The following is a 25,479-nucleotide window of genomic DNA, read 5'->3' as shown; positions in this document are numbered from 1 at the left end:
GGAAACACTTTGTAGAAAGGAAGGAAAAAATATCTTGGTAGGTAGCAGATTGTAATTTAGTTCAAGCAGGTTATGGTTCAAGGAGCAATATTAAAGAAATGATGATGATTTTGCCTGCCTAGAGAGGATAAAAGTCTGAAACAGTACAAGGAAGGGAAAGGAAGTTAATCAAGGTGGGGCACCCTGAAGGGGTTCATTCAAATCTGGCCTGGACTTGAACTTGTTTGGGGGAGTTCTGAAAGCCATTGGAAAGTTAAAGGTTTTTTTTTGCCAATGCTATACTTTATATGAGTTTCTGCCTGAAAACTAGATTTTATCATAATGAAAGATTTTATTACTTCTGCTCCTTTGTTCTATTTTCCTTGATTGAAACAAAAATCATATTGTATTCAAAGTATCTATGCTTTTTCTTAAGCCACTGAGTTTTTATTGAGCACCTACTTTGAGACATCTTCTTGCTTCTCTCAGCCCAGTGTCATTTGTCTTTTCATTGATTCTAAGTGTTAATGACCAAGAAAAAAGGGAGAAAGCCAAATAACCACTAATCAATTAGATTTGCCTACTCTTGTAATTGGTAAGTAGGATATAAAAAACTGCAAGCTTTGTGAAACAACTGGATTTAACTTTGTGTCCTTTCAAGAACCTTAAAATACAGAGTCACAGCCATTAAAAGAAAAAACAATAGCTTCGAGGTAGGAAAGCAAATACTGTTTTTTTGTTGTTCTTGTTCAACCACAAATATTGATTGAGCACCTACTATATGTCAGTCACAATGTCAATCACGCTAAGCACCATGTGAGCCTCAATTTTCTCATCGGCAAAATGAAAACTTGTGCTTCTCAATAGAGAGACAATGGGCATCTTGGGCAGGACAATTCTTTGTGCAAGTCTGTCCCCTGCCCTCTAAACGACATGAACTCTACCTTGTAATTGGTTCAATCCAGTGATGACCCCACACATTTCCAAAGGGCCCCTAGGGGCCATTTCCACCCCTGATGGAGAATCCCAGGCCTACCATCTAAGATATCAGGAGCCAGGGAAAGTGGAGAAGCCGTGTAACTGGCAGATTTTGGATGATGCCGAGTCCCAAGAAGAGCAGGTTCTGGACCATGTTTCCAGGGAACTGAGCCACACAGTGGCCCCAGGGTGACGTCAACATCCTAGGGGTTCTTGGTTTTGGCTCCTGAGTCAGAACTCCTACTCCCTATATGCAGCCATGATACAATCCAGGAACTTCGGGTTTCTGTTCCCAGCTGAGCCTGGGGTTCATTCTGAAGAAGATGAAGCAGAATGAGCGGGAGCTGCGACTGCTCATGCTGGATCCTCCTGGACGCCGGAGCCGTGAGGGTAGCAGGGGGGACCCCCGTCTAGCTGGCGGTGCCAGGCACCCCCCTACCGGGCACCGGATGTGCGGCCAGCCGGCCCGTACCAACAGGAAATACTGTTTTTATCTAGCATTCTCATATATATCTTTTTCTACCATGTTTTCTATCTCTTCTTTATATATCACCTGAGTCTTTGAAGTCTTTTTTTTGGACTGGGGAAAAAACATGCATTCCAAAGTAGAAAGGATAATACAATACTAGCTTACTTAAGAGCTGATATCATGAATGACTGATGACCCATCTAATAAAAGTTCCAGATGAGAGGGAACTCATCTGGATGTATTTGGTTTCACTATACTTTATATGATTGAGAGAATCCCAATACCAACAATGTTATTCTCCGCAATCTAACAGAAACAGCACCTAACTCTTAGGAAGGTGAGAAGGGCTTATATACAACTCTATCAGACCACAGGAAATTTCACACTTTGCTGTAAACAAGATTATCTTTTTCATCACTCTAATTTTTGTATTAATAAAACTTTAAATATAGCAGAAAAGAAGTTTCCTTAAACATAATATGAGATCACAGGGTCATATTGGTAAGGTGGTAGAAATCTTCTAAATTAAAATGTAAAGAAATAACATTATTATAAAGACATTTTGCAGAGAACAAGAAAATTAGAAATTAAAGACAGGATTACCGCTGAGAAAGCATATGTTCAGGAAATTGGTTCAATTGTTGTACTGCCTAAGAATAGAATCTATTCTTCTTAAATCATCCGCCCCATCACCATCGCTGTCACTGACACTGTACGACCACTGAGCCCTGGCTATGCATGGCATTTCCTTGAGCTCTTGAGCAGAGTTCACCTTTTAATAAAGGACAATTCCTGCTCAGATATATTGTCCCACATGGTCAGGAAACCAAAGGTTTCAGTCCAGCCAAAGACATTTCAGCAACATAAGGAGCCCTGTCTCCATTTTCACATCTAAGTAGATGCCAGAAATGTTTTGAACAATGGAACAAACACATGAAGAGCACCTCCATGAGAGGAGATATATTGAGGGAGACTACATTCACTGGGATATATGTTTAAAAATCAATTTTACGTGATGTTCATACTTTAAGAGAAAATCCATATTTGGTCTTTGTCCCAGTTTCTTGGCATAGAGGTCCTAAATCCCTTGGAAATTTTTTTTTTGTATGTTAATAAGATGACTAAGGTGGGGAAAGGTGCCTAGATAGCTTCAGGATGGGGTTGGTCACCAAGAAAACCAACCATGTGATTAGAGAGTTAAACTTTCAGCCCAGTGCCCCTGACCTTCAGGGAGGGGAGAAGAACTGGACATTGAGTTCAGTCACCAACGGCCAATGACTGAATCAATCATGCCTCCGTAATGAAACTTCCACAAAAACCCTATAATGACACATTTTGAGGAACTTCTTGGCTGGTAAACAAATTGATGTACTGGGAGGGTGACACACCTGGAGAGGGCATGGAGACTCTGTTCCTCCCAACCCCCATATCTTGCCCTATGCACCTTTTCTATTTGGCCATTCCTCAGTTGTATCCTTTATAATAAACTGGTAATCATAAGTGAAGTGTTATCCTGAGTTCTGTGAGTCTTTATAGCAACTTATCAAACCTTAGGGGGCATCATGGGAACTCCTGAATCTGCAGTCTGCTGGGACAGAAGTATGGGTAGCCTGGGCACCTCATTTACAGCTGGCATCTGAAGTGGGGGCATTCTTGGATTGAGCCCTTAATCTGTGGGAGTCTGTGCTAACTCTGGGTAGTAGCGTCAGAACTGAATTGAATTGTTGGGCACCCAGTTGGTGTCAGAGAACTGTAGAATCGGCTGGTGTCAGGAAAAAACCCACAAGAGTCGTATCTGGTATTATGTAGATTAGGGCAGTGCTCAGCTAGTGAATGTCTCTGGGGCCTTTGGGGCTTTCTCCTGCATTCCTCCTCTTCCCTTGCACCCCTTCTGCACACGTTGCCCTTCATACCCTACCCCAGGCTGAGCCAAGGCACTACGTGATGAAAACTGATAGAGCTGGCAGTGGTATCTCCATTATGGATATATGCTTTTTATAGGGAACTATTGAACAAAACAATCTTTTGAGACCATTAAGAAAAAAGTAAAAGTTTAGGCTGTGCGTATCCAGGCTTATTCTGACGTTCAAGAGTCTAAGTCCCAGAGAAAAGAGCCTTTGAAACCCTATTGTGCAGAAAGAACAGCTGCTCTCTCACTCCAGGAAAGTCTCTGTCACCATATAAAAAACTAATAAAGGGTCTCAAACAGGGCAAATCCCCTTTAAAATATCAAAAGCTCTAATCAGAACAGGAAGCGGAGTCATACAACCAACAATGAAGTGCATAAGGCATAAAGGCTAGATGCAAGTTTTCGGCTGGCGGTTCAGTGCTTATAATCAGAGGTTGGGGGAAGAATTAAAGGAAAAGTGTTCTGGGGTAGATGACTGAACAGAAATGCTTATAGTCAATGTGTTGTAAAACTGAGTGTGCATTCCTCACTCTCTGTGGAGATTTGAGCATAAATTCTGATATAGTTCTATGCGTGATGACATTGTTCTTTACATCATTGCCTTTATTTGCATAAAATGGTTTTAAAGCTTTACCAAGTCCTTGTTTTTTTACTCTGGGAGAAAACGTTTCTCTGAAAAAGGAAGCCTGCATTTATTGAGGATTGGAAATGGGCTCGAATCTTTGTTTTACAGACTTTATATCATTGTAAATTAACTGTTAACACAGAGGTCAAAGGAAACTGTGATTGAACTGTGGGGTCACACTGCAGAAGGTATTTTTAATCATGAGTGGGTGACGTGTATGATGTTTTCCCCTTACTTCTACATTAGAAAATAAACTTTCAACCAGAAAGTGTGTTTCCAAGTTCCTTCAGAACTCTTCTAATTCCAATAAATAAGGATTAATGGAGCACTCTTACGTATTCATCACCAGTCAGGGATCTTCATTTTTTATTATTATTTTTATCTCATTGTTGCAGTTCAGGTTCCTGGGAAGCAGACCCTGAGATGGAACTTAGCTTTCAGGAAGTTTATTGGGGCATACCCTTGGGATCAACACCCATGGGGAAAGGGAAGAAAGCAGGATTAGGTAGAGGGAGAAGACTGGCTGCAATGCAGACACAACAAACCCCCTGCCAACACCATGGGGAGCTTTGAAGCTGGAGTGGCCCTTCACAGTTGTCCCAACTTTTGTGGGGGGGGGGCGGTGGTTGGGTCACTGCACAACCATATCAGCCAGTAATTAGATACAGATACCCCCCCAACCCACCCCTGCCCAAAAAGGCCATGTCCATTAGACAGAGGCAGTTCCTGGAGAGGGTTGAGAGCTGAGGGCTGCTGGTCAGCACATTCCCAGAGCTGGGAAAATAAGTTCTTCGGTCCGGAAGATGAGCTCTTAGTGGCTCAGTGAAGGGGCCACCCAGGCGTAAATATTTAATTCAGTGGTTAACAACAGAACCATTAAACAAATGGCAATATGGCAAAACGCATACTAGTATATAACCAATACAAGCTAACGGGAGATTTAAAGTACTGAGAATTTTTATACCGAATTTCTAGAGGCTTCTTTTCTGGGTCATGGTAAAACAAACTTAATACCTTTCCAGTATCATTTCTATTAATCACGTTATTTGATTACCCTTAGGAACACTTCCCCCTCTAGAGTATGAGGAAGAGAATTAGAAACTAAGGAGTAGGAAGAAGATTCAGAAATATCTTCCCTCAAATAATATCCCTCCCCATACACTTAAATATGAAGAAATTCAATAATTTCTCCTGAAGCCTAACTTTTCTTGGGAATTCCCTATGGAAGCCCTAGAACCTTACATAAAATTTTTTCCAAAAGCAGAAGCTGGAAATGTGTCCAGGGGCCCACAGTGCCCATGGAAGGAGCAAGAGACTGAAGTCAGGTGGGTGTGGGAGGAGAGGCTGCATGCAGCAGGGGCGTTTCATGGTGGATGGGCATGGTATGGGGAGTTCAAGGGCAGCTGGGCAGTAGGGCAGAGGCAGTGCAGCTGGGTAGTTAGAAACGTGATCTGAGGAGCCAGTCTGCCTGGGTGTAAATCCTGGCTCTGACATTAACTAGCTAAGGGACCTTGGGCAAGCCACTTAAATATCTCACATGTAAAAGAAGGATTTTTTTTTACAGGCATCTAAACAGAAACAGAAACCTAAAGTCACATGCTGAATTTCAGAGTGCACGTGTGGATTAATGTCCTGCTGCTGCTCTAACAAATGGAAGACAAACCTAGTGGCGTACAACACGCGCTTGTTCTCTTACAGTCCTGGAGGTAAGAAACCTGAATTCAGTTTGGCTGGGCTAAAGTCAAGGTGTCAGCAGGGCTGGTTCCTTCTGGAGACTCTCAGCAAAGAATCTGTTTCTTTGCCTATTTTAGCATCTAGAGGCCACCTGTTTTCCTTGGTTTATAGCCCCTTTTCCATCCTCAAAGCACATCTCTGCAATCTTCACCTCCATCATCACGTTGCCTTCTCCTGTTCTGCTGTCAAGTCTCCCTCTGCCTCCCTTTTACAAGGATACTTGTGACTACACTTAAGGCCCGCCTGAATAATCCAGGATAATCTCCCCCATCTCAATATCCTTAATTTAATCACGTCTGAAGAGTCCCTTTGGTCACATAAGGTAACAGGTTCTGGGGATTAGGATGTGGACATCTCTGGGGGGCCATGAGTCAGCCTACCACAATGTGTGATTAAATGAGATGGCTTCGTTCATAAGAATATCGTATTTCTAACCTATCTTCTCAACAGAGTTTTGGTAATTGAAGTTATTGAATTAATTCTGTGGAAAAAATTCGTGGCGTTCCTGCAGATGCCTGCTGTGCCAGAGGTTACTAGAGCTCACTGAAGTACATACTTGTTCCTCTACGGTTCTCTACATCCTTGCACATCAGGGCAAGGCCAACAGGATATGGGCAGAAATTATATGACAGCCATTCCATGCTGGCTCTTAGAAATGGTCACCCTAATTTATTGCCTAAACTGGGAGACTGTTGAGAATAAAAGGAGAGTATATTAACCATCACAACAAATCAACAGGTATGCGCTGTGACTGCTGCAGGCAAACCTGTATCTATAGTCACCCAACTTAAAAACATCCTATGAAATCCCCTAGCCCTCTTCTCCTCCTACTTGGAGGCCGCGTAGCCCAGACAGAATAGTTACAAGTTGAAGGAGAGTTGCGTACCCCTCACTGGACTTTTATGAGAAATAAGCAAACCTTTACTGCCACTGAGGTTTGGGGTTTATTTGTTAGCACAGCATAGCCTAAGCTATCCTGGCTCAAACAGCTACGCTCTGGCAAGCTTGTTCTCCCCTTGCTGCATTTCTGAATAGGGGACATTCCATCAGAGTAAGGGGTGGACTCCACTTAAAGGTCAGGTCGTTGACTCTCAGCAGCAAAGTTACAATAAGAAATGCTCTAACTGGGTACAAATGCTGAAGTTGGGTTGCCTCCTGAATGGCTGTGACTGATCTGCCTGTGGGCTTTTGACCTGAGATACTGAAATGAAAACTCCAGAGTTTGAACAATACTTGGCATTTCTTGATGCTTTTTCATGAAGGAGCTCAGCGAGCTTAACATCTGGCAACTCTAAACAGGGGGCTCTTTTTCAGAGCAAAGGCTTACAAAGAATGTGAACTGAAGTTTGCATTTTGTTCCTGGGACTTTGTTGGTTAGAGTGAAAGGCTAAGGGGCTTTGTTAGTCAGCAGCTCCCACTGCAGCAGAAACTAGAGCGCAGACCCATGAGCACGATGGGTAAGGAAACACTGCTCACGCTGACTCCTTTGTTCCCATCCGTTTACATCGCAAGTATCTGCAAACAATGTGGCCAACACTGACCGGCAGTTTTTGATAGGAAGTCTAACAGAGCTTGCAATTTACAAAGCAATTTCACATAAAGTATTTCTTTTAACTCTTTTTGGTATTTCTAACTTGAGCAATCAGCCTTTGTCTGTCAATATCCATAAGAAGATGTGGAGAAGAACGGGGCAAGGAAAGAGGAGAAGGATGGAGAGGAGGAGGAGAGAGAGGAGGAGGGGTGAATCAGGTAGAGTGGGATCCACCCCTGCGCCTCAGTGAACCTTTACCCCACACTATGTGCCAGGTACCACAACAGGCACTTTTGAGCTAATGATTATTATGTGGCCAAAGTAAAATATTCAACGTTCATAAAGATTTTTTGGTCCATCAAAAGCATGATTTAGGGCTTCGCTGGTGGCGCAGTGGTTGAGAGTCCGCCTGCCGATGCAGGGGACGCGGGTTCGTGCCCCGGTCCGGGAAGATCCCACATGCCGCAGAGCGGCTGGGCCCGTGAGCCATGGCCGCTGGGCCTGCGCATCCGGAGCCTGTGCTCCGCAACGGGAGAGGCCACAACAGTGAGAGGTCCGCGTACCGCAAAAAAAAAAAAAAAAAAAAAAAAAAAGCATGATTTAATGGTTCTCCAGGGAATTAAGCTGAGTGAAAAAATACCAATCCCCAAGGGTTACATACTGTATGGTTCCTTCAATATAACATTCTTGAAATGATACAATTATAGAAATGGAGAATAGATTAATAATTGTCAAGGGTCAGGGACAGAGGTGGGGTGTGAGAGGTGGGGGTGGCTATAAAAGGAGAACAGGAGGAGTCCTTGTAGGGATGAAATTGTTCTGTACCCCGACTTTATTAATGTCATTATCCTCGTTATGACACTGTACTACAGCTTTATATTATATTATATTATTATAATGTATTACATTATTATTTCTTAAAATTGCACATGAGCCTAACATCTCAAAACAGAAAGTTTAATTTAAAAAGGATGATTGAAAAATAATATTAAGACTACATCTATTAAATGTCCCTTTACTCTTTTGAAAATTAGCAAACATTCAGATAGGCCAAAAGCCACCAATGCAGAGAGTTACGAATGATCGAATGAAGAAATGACTCATTTCTCATTATTTTAAGGCAGGGAAAAATAAAGATGGCCACAATGTATTGGATGCTTACCCATGGCGTTGACAGGCACTATATCAGACGTGTCACATACTGTTTCTAATGCAATCCTACATGAGGAGAAGCTATCGCCAATGGACAGATAAGGAGCTGAAGCAGAGAAGGAAAAGTGAGTAGCTCACGGTCACACCATCAATAGATGGTGGAACCAAGAATCAAATCATGTTTTGATCTGCTGAGATACGTTGCTTCCGAGACCTTCAACAGCATGTAATTGACCTGAGGTCTTTAAGGACTAATGACTTGTCCACAAGAGCAACAGTGGGGCTCCAGCGTGTGCTGAGCACTCTTCCCACCGTGCTGTGCTCTCACAGGTGGTTGAGAAAAGAACATAATGGTACCAGCTACCTGAGATACAGGAGAAATAAGGGCAAAAATCTCTAATGGCTGGTGTCCAAAGTATTAACAAAGAAAGTGGGTAAATTTACACCAGTTTCTCCTTTGTGGATTTATTTAAATATAAAGAACATTGGTCTGGAGAATTTCAAAAGGCTTGTCAACTGACTGAGAAATATGAGGCCAAAATCAACATCCTCCTAAAATGAATTATAACGCCATTGTTAAGGGTCCAGATTTTTAATCAAGACAAAAACGTTTCGCAAAACGCGTGAAGTGAATGAAACTAAGCACTTGACTCCGTTTTCAGCAAGATAGAAAGCAATGTACAGATTTGCTAATAATACCCCTGCCTCTCACTTCCTTTGAAGTTATACAAAGTGACTAAACTTCAGGAAATTGTCCCCTTGATTCTGAAATACAGCTGTACCCAGAATGAAGCCAGGCTTGCTTTCACAAGCATTGCACACACTTCTTGCCACTTTTACGGTAAATACACAATATCAGGCTCATGACTATATTATATCCAAGGATCATTATACCCCCAAATAGCACGTCTAACAATAGTGGGACCAGCCCTTTGAGTGCAGAGAACGCAAAGGCTCTCAGCTCCTGGATGAACGAGAGCTACTTCACCTTGACACTGCTGCTGGCAAATCTCCGAGAGATGAGCATTTTGAAAACGCTATAAACGGCTTAGCCTTTTCTTAGCATTTTGAAGAGCACATTAATAGCCTAGCCTTTCTTAAGGGCTTTCTTCTTCCCTTAGCCAAATTTGACAGTCGGAAATGAATAGTGAAGCGGATGGAATCAAAGTCAGAGCTGTGTTTTAGAGGCAGTGTGGAACTGGTGTCATTCGGCATTGTCTCCAAAAGAATATAAGAATATTAAGTGGATGTCTCATGAACTTACATACAAAGGATACTCTTCACTTGAGGACAGAATAATAATGTCTCACAGAAGAAAGATGTAAGGCTTGATGCCTGTAAAATCTATTCAGACAGCTCTTGGCTGGTACAAAACAACAGCAACAACAACAACTTTCAACTGAAAGAAGTTATATTAATAGAATTAATTTTTTAATACTTAGTAAACTACAGAATACCTTGTTCCCAATGCTATAAATGACAGTTTACAGACAGTATTGTCATTGTCACCATTTGGGAAGTTTTGTTAAAAAGAAACCAAGGGGCATAGGGTAATGTAACAAAATTAGCCAAAGGAAGTTAAATAGCCTACCCTCTAGGACTTAACAGCTTAAAGGAAGATAAATAGCCTACCTTCTAGGACTTAACAGCCCCCCCCCAAAAGTGATGTGGAAGCTATCCCACATAAATTGGGAAACATTCAACTCCATCCAACAGCCAGAAAAACTGCATAGCTTCTTTCAAAGGGAACTGAGAATCCACCTAGTTTTTCCTCTGTCCTCTGGGTATAAACACACTCAGCAACTCCATAACAGTTACCTAGTATATTTGGGGACAGCTGCTGACTAATTTAAAAAATTGGCTAAGCACAGAAGAGTGTGGCAGGACATATTTAAAGTGATGAAAGGGAAAAACCTACAACCAAGATTACTCTACCCAGCAGGGATCTCATTCATATTCGATGGAGAAATTAAAACCTTTACAGACAAGCAAAAGCTAAGAGAATTCAGCACCACCAAACCAGCTTTACAACAAATGCCAAAGGAACTTGTCCCTGCAGGAAACACAAGAGAAGGAAAAGACCTACAATAACAAACCCAAAACAATTAAGAAAATGATAATAGGAATACACATATTGATAATTACCTTAAATGCAAATGGATTAAATGCTCCAATCAAAAGACATAGACTGGCTGAATGGATACAAAAACAAGACCTGTATATATGCTATCTACAAGAGACCCACTTCAGACCTAGGGACACATACAAAATGGAAAAAGATATTCCATGCAAATGGAAACCAAAAGAAAGCTGGAGTAGCAATTCTCATATCAGACAAAATAGACTTTAAAACAAAGACTATTACAAGGAACAAAGAAGGACACTACATAATGATCAAGGGATCAATCTAAGAAGAAGATATAACAATTACAAATATTTATGCACCCAGCATGGAAGCACCTCAATACATAAGGCAAATGCTAACAGCCATAAAAGGGGAAATCGACGGTAACACAATCATACTAAGGGACTTTAACACCCCACTTTCACCAGTGGACAGATCATATAAAATGAAAATAAATAAGGAAACACAAGCTTTAAATGACACATTAAACAAGATGGACTTCATTGATATTTATAGGACGTTCCATCCCAAAACAACAGAATACACTTTCTTCTCAAGTGTTCAGGGACCATTCTCCAGGATAGATCATATCTTGCATCACAAATCAAGCCTTGGTAAATTTATGAAAATTGAAATCATAGCAAGTATCTGTTCTGACCACAGTGCTATAAGACTAGATATCAATTACAGGAAAAACACTGTAAAAAATACAAACACATGGAGGCTAAACAATACGCTACTAAATAAGCAAGAGATCACTGAAGAAATCAAAGAGAAAATCAAAAAAAGCCAAGTAGCCTAGTGCCCCTCAAATGTATGACTTTTAAATCTCATTGTGGACCTCAATTCTTCTACTTTTTCTTGGTCAGCTCCTTGCTCATCACACTCAATGACTGTGAATATTCAAGATCTTCATCTCTCTTAGAAGATCATACCCTCAACCCTTTACCCCACTCCAGTCTTAGATGAACTTGCCTCTACTTCATAGAGAAAGTGAAAACCACTGGGTGTGAACTGCCCCCGCTTCTCCTATCCTTCTCTCACACACTTACTCACATCCCTTCCTGCCCTTAATCTGCTGCCCCAAGACCTACAGAAAGAGGTGTATTTCCTGTTTCCAGGAAACTATCTCACTTATGCTGTCAATATCTTTCTGTTTCCGGCCCACTCCCTTAGGCCTTGCTTCATCATTTGTCCTTTTTTCTTCTAGACAGGCAAACTGCGCCCCTCCCAACTCTTTGCCCTGTGCACTGCTGCTGTCCTAACACCCGCCCTTGACTCCGTGCCTCCTGGGAGCTGCTCCTCCACCCTCTCCAGACTCCTGTCCCAAACCTTCTCAAAGATTCATCTACACTTGCAACCTTCCCTTTCTCACCTCTCACTCCTCAACACCCTGCAGCATCTGCTCCCTCTTCTGATCAGACATGCACTGGGTGCACTTTAGTTAAAGATGCAGATCCCGGATGTGAGCGGATCTATGGTTGACTAGTGCCTCCTCTACTTACAAGCTGCAAGAGCTTGGGTGTGCTGCTACACCTCCCCATTTCTAAAATGGGGATAGTAACAGTAACCGACTGCATAGGCTTCTTGTAATGTTAAATGAGATACTGGATTTAAAACACTGGACAGTGTCTTCACATGCCATGTGCTCAATAAATATTAAAATTACTACCACTATTATTAAGACTTGCAGTTTAATGATTATTATCATTAGTGTTTGTCAGGTACTATAGTATGTCTAGCTAAAAACCGTGAACTCAAAAAAATATCCTACTAAACTCATGGAGCCAAGAAAAGCTACTGTGAAATCTCCTCTACAATGTGCCTTTTCTCTTGGCTTAGGGTCACCTTTTCCACCTTCAAAGCAGGATCTGCTCCTAGGAATTTCCTCTCCATACTGAGTCTGTATGACTCAAATCAGTTCAATACATACATACACACATGTACACACACTACAGATATACGTAACACACACACAGATACACCTACTACACACATACACACACACACACATTAGGTAAATTCACATGTATCATGTAAGCCAATACAAAAGTATTGAATTTAGCTGAACACAGGAACTTAAACCTATGCTGCCTTTACAGCAACAAAAGTATCTACACCAATGGTCCGTGTGCAGCTGGAAGCCACAAATTACTGATGAATGGAGTTGTAGAGAACGACTCCCCACAGGCGGTCACAGCAAGAGCGGAAAGAATATTTCTAGCGTCATGTTTGAATCCTACCTGACAACTTGGAAACTGCAATAATCTGAACCTATGTAGGCAATGAAAGGATCGCTTCATTGTTGGTGCACCAGAAAGTACACCTAACTGTCATTTACATTCTGTAACTAATCGCTAAGAACATTAGCACGTAGCACTCATTCCCTTCCTTCACTTCCTTGCTATCTCAGGTTATTTCTGTCACAAGTTGTGTGTGGCAATATTTATTTTAATTAAGAAGAGGCAATACAGGCAAAGGCAATTATAATAGATGTGTTCAGTAAGGAATTAAACTGAACAGCAAGATCTCATGCCAGTGACAAAAGAAGGCATGTAATTTTATTTAGACAAATTTTCTTCTTCTTTATTTTAACCATTTACTTCTTGGAACAAGCTTGTAAACGCCCACGCTCCATCCAGCACTATCAGGTAAGTCTTGCCCTCAGTGGAAGTGCTAGTGTGGGATTCGATTGGAGGCACCTTCTCTTGGACCAGTGATTCTTTCACGACTGTGATCTCATGTTGGGATCTTGTACCCTGACCTAATTCCTCTAGGATTCAACAATTATTTACATTACAAGCAAAGAAAAGGACTCCTGGTTTTCTCTCTCTCTTTAACACTGTTACTCTCCTTTTCTCTCAATATTTCAAAACAACTTTGGATCTTAAAAATCTGTTGAAATGAGTTGACTAGAGGATGAAGAATTCACACATGGAAGGCAGGACCGTGGTAGGGAAGATGATAATGAAGATGACATGATGAAATAGCTGATAATTATTTAACATTTATTTGCACTAGACCCTAATCCAAATACTTAACATACATTATTTACTTTAGTCCTCACAACTGTGAGGCATTGTTGGCATTATTACCCCACTCTACATATGAGAAAACTGAGGCTTAGAGAAGTTAAATGATTTGCCTCAGGTCAAACAAGATCCAAGGCTGGGATTCCAACCCAGGTCTGTCAGGGGCCAAAGCCCATTCATTAATGTTATAAATCATGTGTCTTAAAATAACAATTTTTTTCTGTGACCTATTTGTAAATCACAGTTTGTACAAAACTAGATTTAAACTTGATTTTTATTGTCAATGGTCTGCTGCAGTAATTCTACATATTTCCATAATAAAAAATTAAGTTCCTCATTTAAAAACATGGGAAAAGAACATGAATGGCCAGATGAAAAAAAAATTTTAAGCAAATATTAAACTTCAGGTATTTAAAACTAAAGAGAATTTAATTCAAGAAACAATAACCAAGTGATGTCGTGTACAAGGCACTGTAAGAATTCAAAGATTAAGATAGCACCACCCCTGCTCCCGAGAAGCTAATGATCTAGTGGGAGGGAAACAGTGTAATGTTTCAGGTCTTCTCCTAAGAGAATTCTTCCCTGACCACCCATCTAAACTGTTGCCCCATCCCCTGTTATTTTCTATCACAGGGATCAGAATACTTTTTTCTGTAAAGGGCCAGATAGTAAATAATGTAAACTTTGTGGGCTATATGGTCTCTGTCAAAACTACCGAGCTCTGCTGTTGTAGCTCAAAGGCAGCTATAGACAACTGGTAAACAAATGAGCGTGGCTGTGTTCCAATAAAACTTTATTTACAAACAGGCAGTGGGCCATAGTTCACAGGCTGCAGTTTGCCAACCCTACTCTAACATCTCACTCTGTTTTTTCCTTCATAGCACTTAACAAAATGCAGAATTATCTTGCTTATTGATTTATTTACTATTTCTCTCCAAAAACAAAAACAAAAAAACGGCAGCTCCAAGAGAGTGAGGTCCTTGTTGCTTGTTCACAGCAGGCTCTCTAGGGCCTAGAAAGGAGTTCCTGACACATAGGCAGTTCACTCTAAGTATCTGTTGATTGGCTACATGAATGAACACAATTCCACAAAAGGAGAAACACAGACTGCCAACAAAGTAGGAACTATATTTGGATTTACTATTGATAAATATAAAATAATTGAAAATGTCATTTTTCACTTGTCAGACCTACAACAGTTAGAAGAAGAGGAGGGGGACGAGAGGGAGGAAAGGGAGAAGAGGAGGAGGGAGGGAGAGAGCAGAAGAAGGAGGAGAACTAGTGTGGGTGAATACACAGGTACACTGGGCCTCTCACCTACTGCAGATGGGAGAGAAAACTGGTGCCACATTTCTGGAGGCCATTTGCAATTATATAGCAAAATGTATGTGCCCATTCAAAATGGGCAAAGGATTGAACAGACATTTCTCCAAAGAAGATATAAAAATGGGCGATCAGCGATTAAATTAGTCATTAGGGAAATGCAAATCAAAATCACAATGAGATACTACTTTCCACCCATTAAGATGGCTATTATCAAAAAAGAGAAAGTAAGTGTTGGTGAGTATGTGGAGAAATTAGAACCCTCTTGCACTGTTGATGGGAATGTAAAATGGTGCAGCTGTTGGGGTTTTCTTAAAAAGTTAAACATAGAATTACCATATGATCCACCAATTACTAATTCCACTCCTAGGTGTACACCCAGATACTTGTACACCCATGGTTATAGCAGCATTATTTATAGGAGCCAAAAGGTACAAACAACTCAATGTCCATCCACAGAAGAGTGGATAAACAAATGTGGTATATACATACAATGGGATATTATTTAGTCTTAAAAAGGAATGAAGTACTGATACATGTTAAACATGCATGAACTTTGAAAACATTGCACTAAATGAAATAAGCCAGCCACAAAAAAACCAATATTGTATGATTCCATTTATATGAGGTACCTAGAATAAGCAAATAGTAGAACTGAGATTACCAGGAGCTGGGGGAGGAGGAAATGGGGAGTTATTACTTAATGGGTACAAAGTTTCTACCTGGGATGATGAAAAAATTGTGGAGATGGATGGTGGAGATGTTTGCACAACGTTTTGAATGTACTTAATGCTACTGATGTCTACACTCAGAAATGATTAAAATTGTAAATTTTACATTATGTATATTTTACCACAATAGAAAATGTATACAGATCTTCCTTTACTTATGATGGGGTTATGTCCCAATAAATGGGTAAACTCATCAGAGGCTGAAAATATCTTAAGTCAGAAATACACTTAATATACCTAACCTACCAAACATCAGAGCTTAGCCTAGCGTACCCTAAGCATGCTCAGAACACATACATTAGCCTGCAGTTGGACAAAATCATCTAACAAAAAGCCAATTTTATAATAAAGTGTTGAATAGCTCATGTAATTTACTGCATACTGTACTGAAAGTTAAGAACAGAATGGCTGTCCGGGTCCCGAATGGTTGTACGTATGTGGGTTGTTTCCCCTCATGATCATGAGGGTGATGCGAGCTGCAGTTCACTGCTGCTGCCTCACATCACAAGTATTGGACTGCATATTGCTAGCCAGGGAAAAGCTCAAAATTCAAAATTTGAAGTATGGTTTCTACTGAATGTGTATTGCTTTCATAATATCATAAAGTCAAAAAAATCATAAGTTGAACCATTGTAAGTCAGGGACAATATGCATATACTTTTTACTCCAAAATCCTATTCCTAAGAATTAACTCTGAGGATGGGTGAAACAGAAGGGTGAAATACATATGTTCTAGAACCCATCAACCTCAAGATCCATGAATAAGGATCTAGTTATATAAATAGAGCCTGACATGACAAATACATAAAAGAAACTATTATGTAGGTATGAAATAAGACAGGGTAGACTTTTCACATAAAAATATCTCCACAGCATTATTGTTGAATGAAAAAAAAACAAGTTACAGAATGCTTGTGCAGTATGATCCCACTGATATAAAAATTCAAAAGTCTAACTATACATGAAAAAAATTTGAGATATTCTCCAAAATGTTAATAGTGGTTATTCCCTGAATGGTGAATTTGAGATGATTTTAAGATTATCCTCTCCGCAACTCTCTGTACGAGTTGATTTTTTAACAAAGAATATTTCTAACCAAAATAACATGCTATTATAAACTAATGTTTAGCACTTTTCATATTAATTAAGGACGGTTAGGCCCTTGATACCTTCATAATAGATGTTTTCTGTATTTCCATTTCCATAGCAACAACAATACTTGTTAGAGAATCACATACAGTTTTAAAAGAGATGCATACCTCAGATAGTGGAGTTGCCTCTTCATCAGGCAAAAACAAAGATACTATTTCAGAGCAACATTCAATAATCATGTTCTAGAAATAATAAGACAATATAGTGAGGTTCATCTTATTGGTAAAATACTAGATATTTTAATTCCAAATTAGTTATTTCGCTTGTATTTTGTTACATCATTCCCTAATTCCCAGGATGAAACTTAGAGGGATTCAGAGGTCACAATCTTTTAAGCAATTAGGGTTATTTGAAAAGATACAAAATAGCCACAAACTATAAGATTCAATGACAAATAGTAAATTATTTTAGGATTCTTTCCCTGCAAAATTCACAATTAAAATTCATGTGTTAGAGAAGAACAAGTAAAGTAATTCACACCAGAATAAGGTTTTGGAAGATCACTTTTCTTCTGAGAAGAGAGCCCTGGAATAAAGAGGTTCAGATCTGAGAAAGGGTTTAAGCAGAGATGAACAGCTGGGAATCGAGAAAGAAGTGGAAAGAGAAAATGAAGAAGAAGAGAGAGTTGATATCATACGTGGTCTATTGCTGAGGACACTGCCGCAGCCCCTACTGTTTGGATGCAGCGTGTTTCTGTGTGGACATCTGACCCAAGAATGATCTACCTATGGGCAGGGTTGAATCAATCAGATTCTCCATCATTGTAATTTCATATAAGGAAGGACAACAGAAGAGAGTTATCATCAGGACTGGCCAGATGAGCTGAGAGGTCGCAATACGGAGTTGGAGAAGGCACCTAATGGGCTAGATGTAACATGAGTGAGCAAGAAACAGAGATAAATGAGAACTGACACCGCCTGTGGGACTGAGTGCAATCTTGGCTCCCGACTCTCCAAGTTTCACTTTCTGTGGGGCCCACTGTGTTTTGTCCCCAGTCCTTGGTTATGCATGAGCTTACTTACCATGCCCTGACAAATACTGCCTCCTTACCAAACCTACTTCATTTGAGCTAGCATAAGTAGTTTTTCTTTACTTACAACTAAAGGAGTCACGATTATAAGACTATCAGACACTATAAAACTCTTAGAGGAAAATACAGGAAGAACACTCTTTGACATAAGTCACAGCAAGATCCTTTTAGACCCACCTCCTAGAGAAATGGAAATGAAAACAAAAATAAACAAACGGGACCTAATGAAACTTAAAAGCTTTTGCATAGCAAAGGAAACCATAAACAAGATGAAACAATAACCTTCAGAATGGGAGAAAATATTTGCAAATGAAGCAACTGACAAAGGATTAATCTCCAAAATATACAAGCAGCTCATGCAGCTCAATATCAAAAAAACAAACAACCCAATCCAAAAATGGGCAGAAGACCTAAATAGACATTTCTCCAAAGAAGATATACAGATTGCCAACAAACACATGAAAGGATGCTCAACATCACTAATCATTAGAGAAATGCAAATCAAAACTACAATGAGGTATCACCTCACACGAGTCAGAATGGCCATCATCAAAAAATCTACAAATAATAAATGTTGGAGAGGGTGTGGAGAAAAGGGAACCCTCTTGCACTGTTGGTGGGAATGTAAATTGATACAGCCACTATGGAGAACAGTATGGAAGTTCCTTAAAAAAACTAAAAATAGAACTACCATATGACCCAGCCATCCCACTACTGGGCATATACCCTGAGAAAACCATAATTCAAAAAGAGTTATGTACCACAATGTTCATTGCAGCTCTATTTACAATAGCCAGGACATGGAAGCAACCTAAGTGTCCATCAACAAATGAATGGATAAGGAAGACGTGGCACATGTATACAATGGAATATTACTCAGCCATAAAAAGAAATGAAACTGAGTTATCTGTAGTGAGGTGGATGGACCTAGAGTCTGTCATACAGAGTGAAGTAAGTCAGAAAGGGAAAAACAAATACCATATGCTAACACATATATATGGAATCCTAGGGGGAAAAAAAAAAGGTTCTGAAGAACCTAGGAGCAGGACAGGAATAAAGACACAGACGTAGAGAATGGACTTGAGGACACGGGGAGGGGGAAGGGTAAGCTGGGACAAAGTGAGAGAATAGCATTGACATATATACACTACCAAATGTGAAATAGATAGCTAGTGGGAAGCAGCCGCATAGCACAGGGAGATCAGCTCGGTGCTTTGTGTTCACCTAGAGGGGTGGGATAGGGAGGGTGGGAGGGAGACGCAAGAGGGAGGAAATATGGGGATATATGTATATGTATAGCTGATTCACTTTGTTATACAGCAGAAACTAACACACCATTGTAAAGCAATTATACTCGAATAAAGACGTTTAAAAAAAAAAGTATAATGAACAGGAAATACTTCCTGGAGAAAGGGTCATATAAACTGAGGTATGAAAGAGTAGTAAGACTTCAACTGGCAGAGAATGGGGACAAGGGCATTCCAGATGGAGCAATGAAACAGCAGATATTCAAGGAACATAAAGAACCTGATACGGTCTTTACTGCTGGTGTGTATAGGAAGCACGGTGGTGAGAAATAAGGCTGAGAGGTGTACTTATAACAGGACACGTAAACGTAAGGAATTTGGATTTTGTTGCTTAGGAAATTGAGAGGCACTGGACTGAGGGGATAATGGTCTGACTGCTTTAAAAAGACAATTCTGGGGCTTCCCTGGTGGCACAGTGGTTGAGAGTCCGCCTGCCGATGTAGGGGACACGGGTTCGTGCCCCGGTCCGGGAAGATCCCACATGCCGCGGAGTGGCTGGGCCCGTGAGCCATGGCCACTGAGCCTGTGCGTCCAGACCCCGTGCTCTGCAACGGGAGAGGCCACAACAGCGAGAGGCCCGCGTACCGCAAAAAAAAAAAAGACAATTCTGGCTACCATGTAAAGCTGAACTGGACTAGGAAGAGATAAGAGAAAGAGAAATTAGCTAGGAGGCTACTCAAGCTGTTTGGGCAGGAAGTGATCATGGCCAGAAGTAGGGCAGCTTCCATGGGACCAGAAAGGATGGAGGGCAGGCAGGACATCCAGCACTGACTGGGGGACACCAGCTTCCTATGACGAACTTTCCAGGCTCCTGGTCCACTTTACTAGACAGAGGGGAACACACATCCTGGAGTACATTCTTACATATTCTTATTTATCCAAATTTCTATATTTCTAATTGAGTTTTTAGGACTGGTTAAAGTATGTTTTCTTTCTATACAAAAGGTTTCAATAATAGCTGTGATGGGTTACTGTCATGATTTCATCAAGAGCTATCAAGCAAAATGACACTGTCTGTATCATTAATCATTTCCATAACAGATGAAGACAGCCATGTTACCTGATAAATGCCTTCCATGGCTTGTCTCAATATTTATCAAACACAAATTTCACCTCAACAATGTTCTGTTTCTTTGGCATTATTTGAGGTAAACCACATACACACTTGGGAAACTGGCTGATTCGATGTTGGGCTGTGGGAAACCTCCCGTGATCTTGCTGCCACAGAAATGAAGACAAGGAAAGCACTGAACTCAACAACCCCAGGCAGAAGGCGGCTGGAGGGATGGTGCAGTTGGCAAGGGGCCTGGGAGGGCACAGAAGGACCCCTGCTCAATCTCTGTCACTTTCCCTTAAAGAGGAGCATCTGTTGATTTGATGAGGGATAGGCTTCTGAGTGACTTCCAAAATAACAGAGCCAACATTTTGACTTAGTTGAAGTCCTCATCATTGCTCACCCATTTTATGGGAAAAAAACTTCCCAAGTTGTTTTCCATCCTCCAAACTCTTGCTTCCCTCATCCCTCCTTCACATGCCATCAGGGTTATCTTAGCAAATTTCAGGGTGGATCATGAGATGCTCTTCCGGGCATTGCTCCCAGCTTTTCCTACGGCCCACGCCCAGCCCTGCCTTCCCAGGGCCCTACATTCACCCTGCACTCCTGCCACCCTGAATACAACATCCAGCTCCATGAGTTCACCTCTCATCTCTTGCTGTATCCTCAGTCTGGAGTAAGTGCTCTCCATAGGTCTCCAACTAGAAGTTGGTTACTGGGCTAGATATCAGAGAAGACACCTGAGCAAAGGAATTCAAAGTCAAGAGAGAGGAAGAGACACAGAAAGAGATAATGACCAAAACAATAGAGTCAGGGCACAGGGTGCAAGGAAACATGGTTTTTATTTCAGTCTACAGGGGCTATAAAATGCTACCTGTGCTGCTGAAGTAAGCACAAAGTCTAGCTCAACTCTCTCTCTTAACACACACACACACACCCCTATGTGAATCAGATTTTTTTTAATGATGAATTAGAATAGTTTGCATCAACAGCTCCACCATTGAGAAAGAAGGATATCAGCAACCTTGCCCTTTTGTATAAGTGTAGAATCCAGATAATGGGGGAAACAGGAAAAGGGGAAGGTGTCAGAGAGACTAAGCTGAACTTCATAACGAACAGCTGAACCAGATTCACTTTGTTATAAAGCAGAAACTAACACACCATTGTAAAGCAATTATACTCCAATAAAGATGTTATAAAAAAAAAAAAAAGAGCTGAACCAGAGCGGGAAGGGGAGAGGAGTCAAAACACTCCATGCAGACTGAGTTGGAGGGAGAGGTTTAGGAGTCTGAACCAATGAGGCAGAGGTTGGAGAGCTGCCACTGTGAACGTCAGAAAGGCACTAAGAGTAAGGCAGTTGGGAAAAAGGAGATTTAAAAGAAGTTATGCTGTATATGATGAAAGGATTCCCTCTCAGATATTCTTACGAGAGACTCATAAGAATAAGGTTTAGATTATTTTCAATGGTTTTGAACATTAAATTGATGTTTCTTTGAATGCCAGACTTTGCTTGCTAAGAGAGGGCCACCAGGCAGCTGGGCTCATTATGAACGACATCTGGGTACCTATGGTCATACTCACACAGTGATTAAGCTCCTCCTAACAGGGACCTAATTGTACTGATTTCAGTATGTCCTTATCTCCTCAAACCTGGAAAATTTTTGCACGTAACGGTTTCGCAAAGATAACGTGTTAATTGATGCTAATGTTCAATTGTATTTTGTTCTATGTTTTCATAGTACTTTGATACTGGGGATATGTTGACTATATATAATTGCCTGGTACAATCCGGGCATCCCACACGTGTTTGCTGAACTCATCTTAGGTGACTTGGTAAATATATTTTAGGCTTATCATATCAGTATGTTATCATTCCAAAAAAGGTGTTTGTGTCATAAAATCAGAATGGTTTGCACCTTTTATATGCTTTAAAACACGTGATATGTTCTGAAGATACCCCATAAAGCTGTGAATGACAGGTTAAAACAACCCAGTGATTCTGAGCCACTGTTGTCCATTTTGGAAGAAGGACATGTTTTCAAGGCAGAAGTGACTGGAACACCTGTTCTGTAGCCCTCCCAAAACATCTTAAATTAATACCTGTGTTCTGAAGCTTTTGGCTTATTCCAGACCATAGGGATTTGGGGGAGAGAAAACAAAAAAAAAAAGGAAGGGAATTAGAAAGAGAACAAGATTCACCACCTCCCATATCAACCAAAGGTACATTTTCTGGACCCTTATATTTAACAACCCACCAAAAATCCATACTGAGATAGAAATAAATATATTTCATTATCGAAGTTATGAAATCCTGTCCAACTCCCAAACAGAATTGATCTCTTCAAGTGTCCTAGTTAACTTCTCATTAGCTCCAAGTGAAGGTTGTCATGACAACAAACTGGCAGATTTTAGTCCCTGGAATTTATTTGATATAACCTAGAACCTAGCTGTTCCTTTTTTTCTTTTTTTTCTAAGTGCTGGTTAGTATATAGGGAAAAAAAAGAGAAAAGTTTATATATTCCTTCCGTTTCACAGCTTTCAAATGTTGTGAATTAATTTGTTTGCTAATTCACCTAAACTAAAAAGAGCAGGTTTTTTTCCATTTTGCGACATTCTTTCACATATAGAACTACCAGAACTGGAACACATCTCAAAATGCCCTAATTAAAGCTGAAGAAACACTTTTTAAGTTGGAGGATAAAATAAACTCAAAAACACAGAGGAGGGCTTCCCTGGTGGCGCAGTGGTTGAGAGTCCGCCTGCCGATGCAGGGGACACGGGTTCGTGCCCCGGTCCGGGAAGATCTCACGTGCCGCGGAGCGGCTAGGCCCGCGAGCCATGGCCGCTGAGCCTGCGCGTCCCGAGCCTGTGCTCCGCAACGGGAGGGGCCACAACAGTGAGAGGCCCGCGTACCGCAAAAAAAAACAACCAAAAAAAAAACAAACAAAAAAACACAGAGGACAACATCAGGATTGAAAGCAGTTTGTTCTACTCAGGGACTGAGTTACTCACATATATCACTCAAGTCAGGACGTGAGAGCAAGTCACAAAGCTTGGCTAAGGCAAGGTGGGCCGTCTGGATTCTTCCCTCCACTTGCATTCAAACGCCCCTACTTGCCCCTATTTATTCCTGATTTGTTTATATTCATAGTCAACTTCTTGGCTCAGGCACTGGGCTCGTTGTGATGAACTTGATACCGATATCTGACTCCCAGGAAAATTCTGATGGCTCTCATTCCAACCAAGGGACAATCTCTTCATCTCAGCAGTAACTGAGTGAAAGGATCCTGTTTAGAGATGAGGAGAAAACTAGTCCCAGGAAACATTAAGTGACTGACCCTCGGTAGTAAAGCTGAGTGGCAGAGCACAACCTATAATCCTTACTCTTACAGACACTCGCTCTCCTGTCTCAGACAATGTAAGTTGAAAAGACAAATGGGTTCAGGAGAAAAATAATCATTTGCCTTTTATGAACTATATAATAATGGATTCAAGGACAATTTCAGCAAAGAACAGTCTAGGTTATGGCTCAAAGACGGCAAATTGGTAAGTTTGGTCTATGACTAAAAAACTGTGATTGTAAGTGATCTACTAAAGAAGTTCGAAAACGAAATGAGCTGAGTTCTTGAAAACAGATATGAAAGGGCAACAATGCACTTTAGGAGAAGAATTACATATATGAATCTCATGAGTTTGAGATATCTGATCTACTGGGATATTTATTCTGAGTACTCAGAATATCATTACTATAGTTAAACATCTGGTAATTTGTGTTGTAACATTTGAGGACACAATAAAGGATGTGCAACTAAAATTCTAAGATATCAGTTCTATGATCAATGTAGGCACAGAGCACAGGTGACATAAATTCTGGAAAGTTGCTTTTTGCAAAGGCCACAACGGTGAGAGGCCTGCGTACCGCAAAAAAAAAAAAAAAAAAAAAAAAGATAACGTAAACAAGAAAACAAAAAGAGCCATACCAATAATGCTCTTTAAGAATTAAAAATATTTTGTTATTGGTCACCAATTGAATATTAAACTAGCAGAAACTGATTTTTTTAAAAAGATACAGCAGAGCAAAAATAAAGATCCTAAAAGCTTTCAGAGAAGAAAAACAGAGATGGGACCTAAGTGGCTGGGAATTCAACCAGAAAAGCAGCAGAGGGAGGTCCCAGAATCAGAGCTATGATGCAGGCATTGGGGGCAACCAGTCCTTAACCAGAGCAGGAGAGGGGCCTCCAGGAAGGAAAAGAAGAGTTGAGACATAAATATAAACACTTGGGTACAAATCTATAGATGAATATATGACAGATCCGATGTAATGATCAGAAAGAAGTTAAGAAAAAAGACAAGTGAAGAAAAATCAAACCTTATACAGGAAAGGACAATAACCACAGTACATTGTGACTTGGCTGTGAACATTGTTTATGGGGTTATAATGACGTAAACACTGAATGCTGATTTAATTAAATTCTGTGATATAACAATATTTAGAAAGGATGGGGAAAGAAGAAGTTGAGGAGAAGTATAGGGAATCCTTGTATAGTAAAGTCCTTGTATAGTAAAATCAATAGATATTATATAAAACTGATTTATCAAGAAAAAAATAATTATTTTTGGCTGTCATTAGCACTATTCAACAATTTTTCCAGCTTTCCTCTTTCAAAGCTGGTAGCAGAATTGTTGGCATGGCTCGTGACTTACTTGGCCATTGAAATGTTAGTGCAAGTGATATGATGGAAACTCAAAGAGCCAGGGTGTGATTTGCCCCTTTTCTTCCCTCCTGCCCAGTGACTAGGGATGTTCCAGAGGATGGATGTGCCACCAGCCTGGAGACCCACTGGGATTTGAAGGGTGTTGGTTATCTTGCTTTTCATGACTGATCCTGCATATTATTTATAGACTTGCAAGTAAATAACAAAAGGAACAGCTGAAAGAGTTGAAAATGGTCTGCTCGCAGTACTGTGGGGTGTGGACAGGTCGAACAGGAGACTGTCCCTTTTCATTTTAAACCTTGTACATCTATTTGATTAAAAAGAAAAATAGCCATGGTACCTACAGAACATATATCTCAATCAACCAGATGAATGTGCAAATGGAAATTCAAAGAGCAAGTGATTAGGGGAGAACAGGTATTCCCTGCTCCTCTAATTTCCATACAGGGTAAGGAACTTCCACTCCACTCCCGAAGAAGGAGGGACACTTCCAGCTTCTTTTGGATGCAGCCAGGAGAGCGGAGTCACTTATCTGATTGGTGAGTTTGGGAAAAGCAAACTAGGCTCAGCCCCATTGGGTCAATCTTTGCTTACATTTTTTAAGGCACCCTGCCTGTGGGACTATTACTCTCT

At 40.6% G+C, this 25,479-nt stretch overlaps 1 protein-coding gene across 1 annotated transcript in view; it reads right to left on the bottom strand.

Annotated features, from left to right (window-relative positions):
• Positions 1-25,479, bottom strand: part of CFAP54 (cilia and flagella associated protein 54) — a 296,739-nt gene that overhangs the window by 5,301 nt on the left and 265,959 nt on the right. The window contains exon 67 of the mRNA XM_022562388.3: positions 16,848-16,922. Within this exon, the coding sequence (XP_022418096.3) occupies positions 16,848-16,922 (75 nt within the window). The remainder of the gene's footprint in view (positions 1-16,847; positions 16,923-25,479) is intronic.

This window comes from Delphinapterus leucas, chromosome 11 (genome assembly GCF_059928025.1).
Source record: "Delphinapterus leucas isolate spDelLeu-1000000601 "Yukka" chromosome 11, BTC_Dleu_Yukka2, whole genome shotgun sequence".
Taxonomy (NCBI): domain Eukaryota; kingdom Metazoa; phylum Chordata; class Mammalia; order Artiodactyla; family Monodontidae; genus Delphinapterus; species Delphinapterus leucas.
Note: the sequence above shows the minus strand (reverse complement) of the source record. Positions and strands in the feature narration are given on the sequence as shown.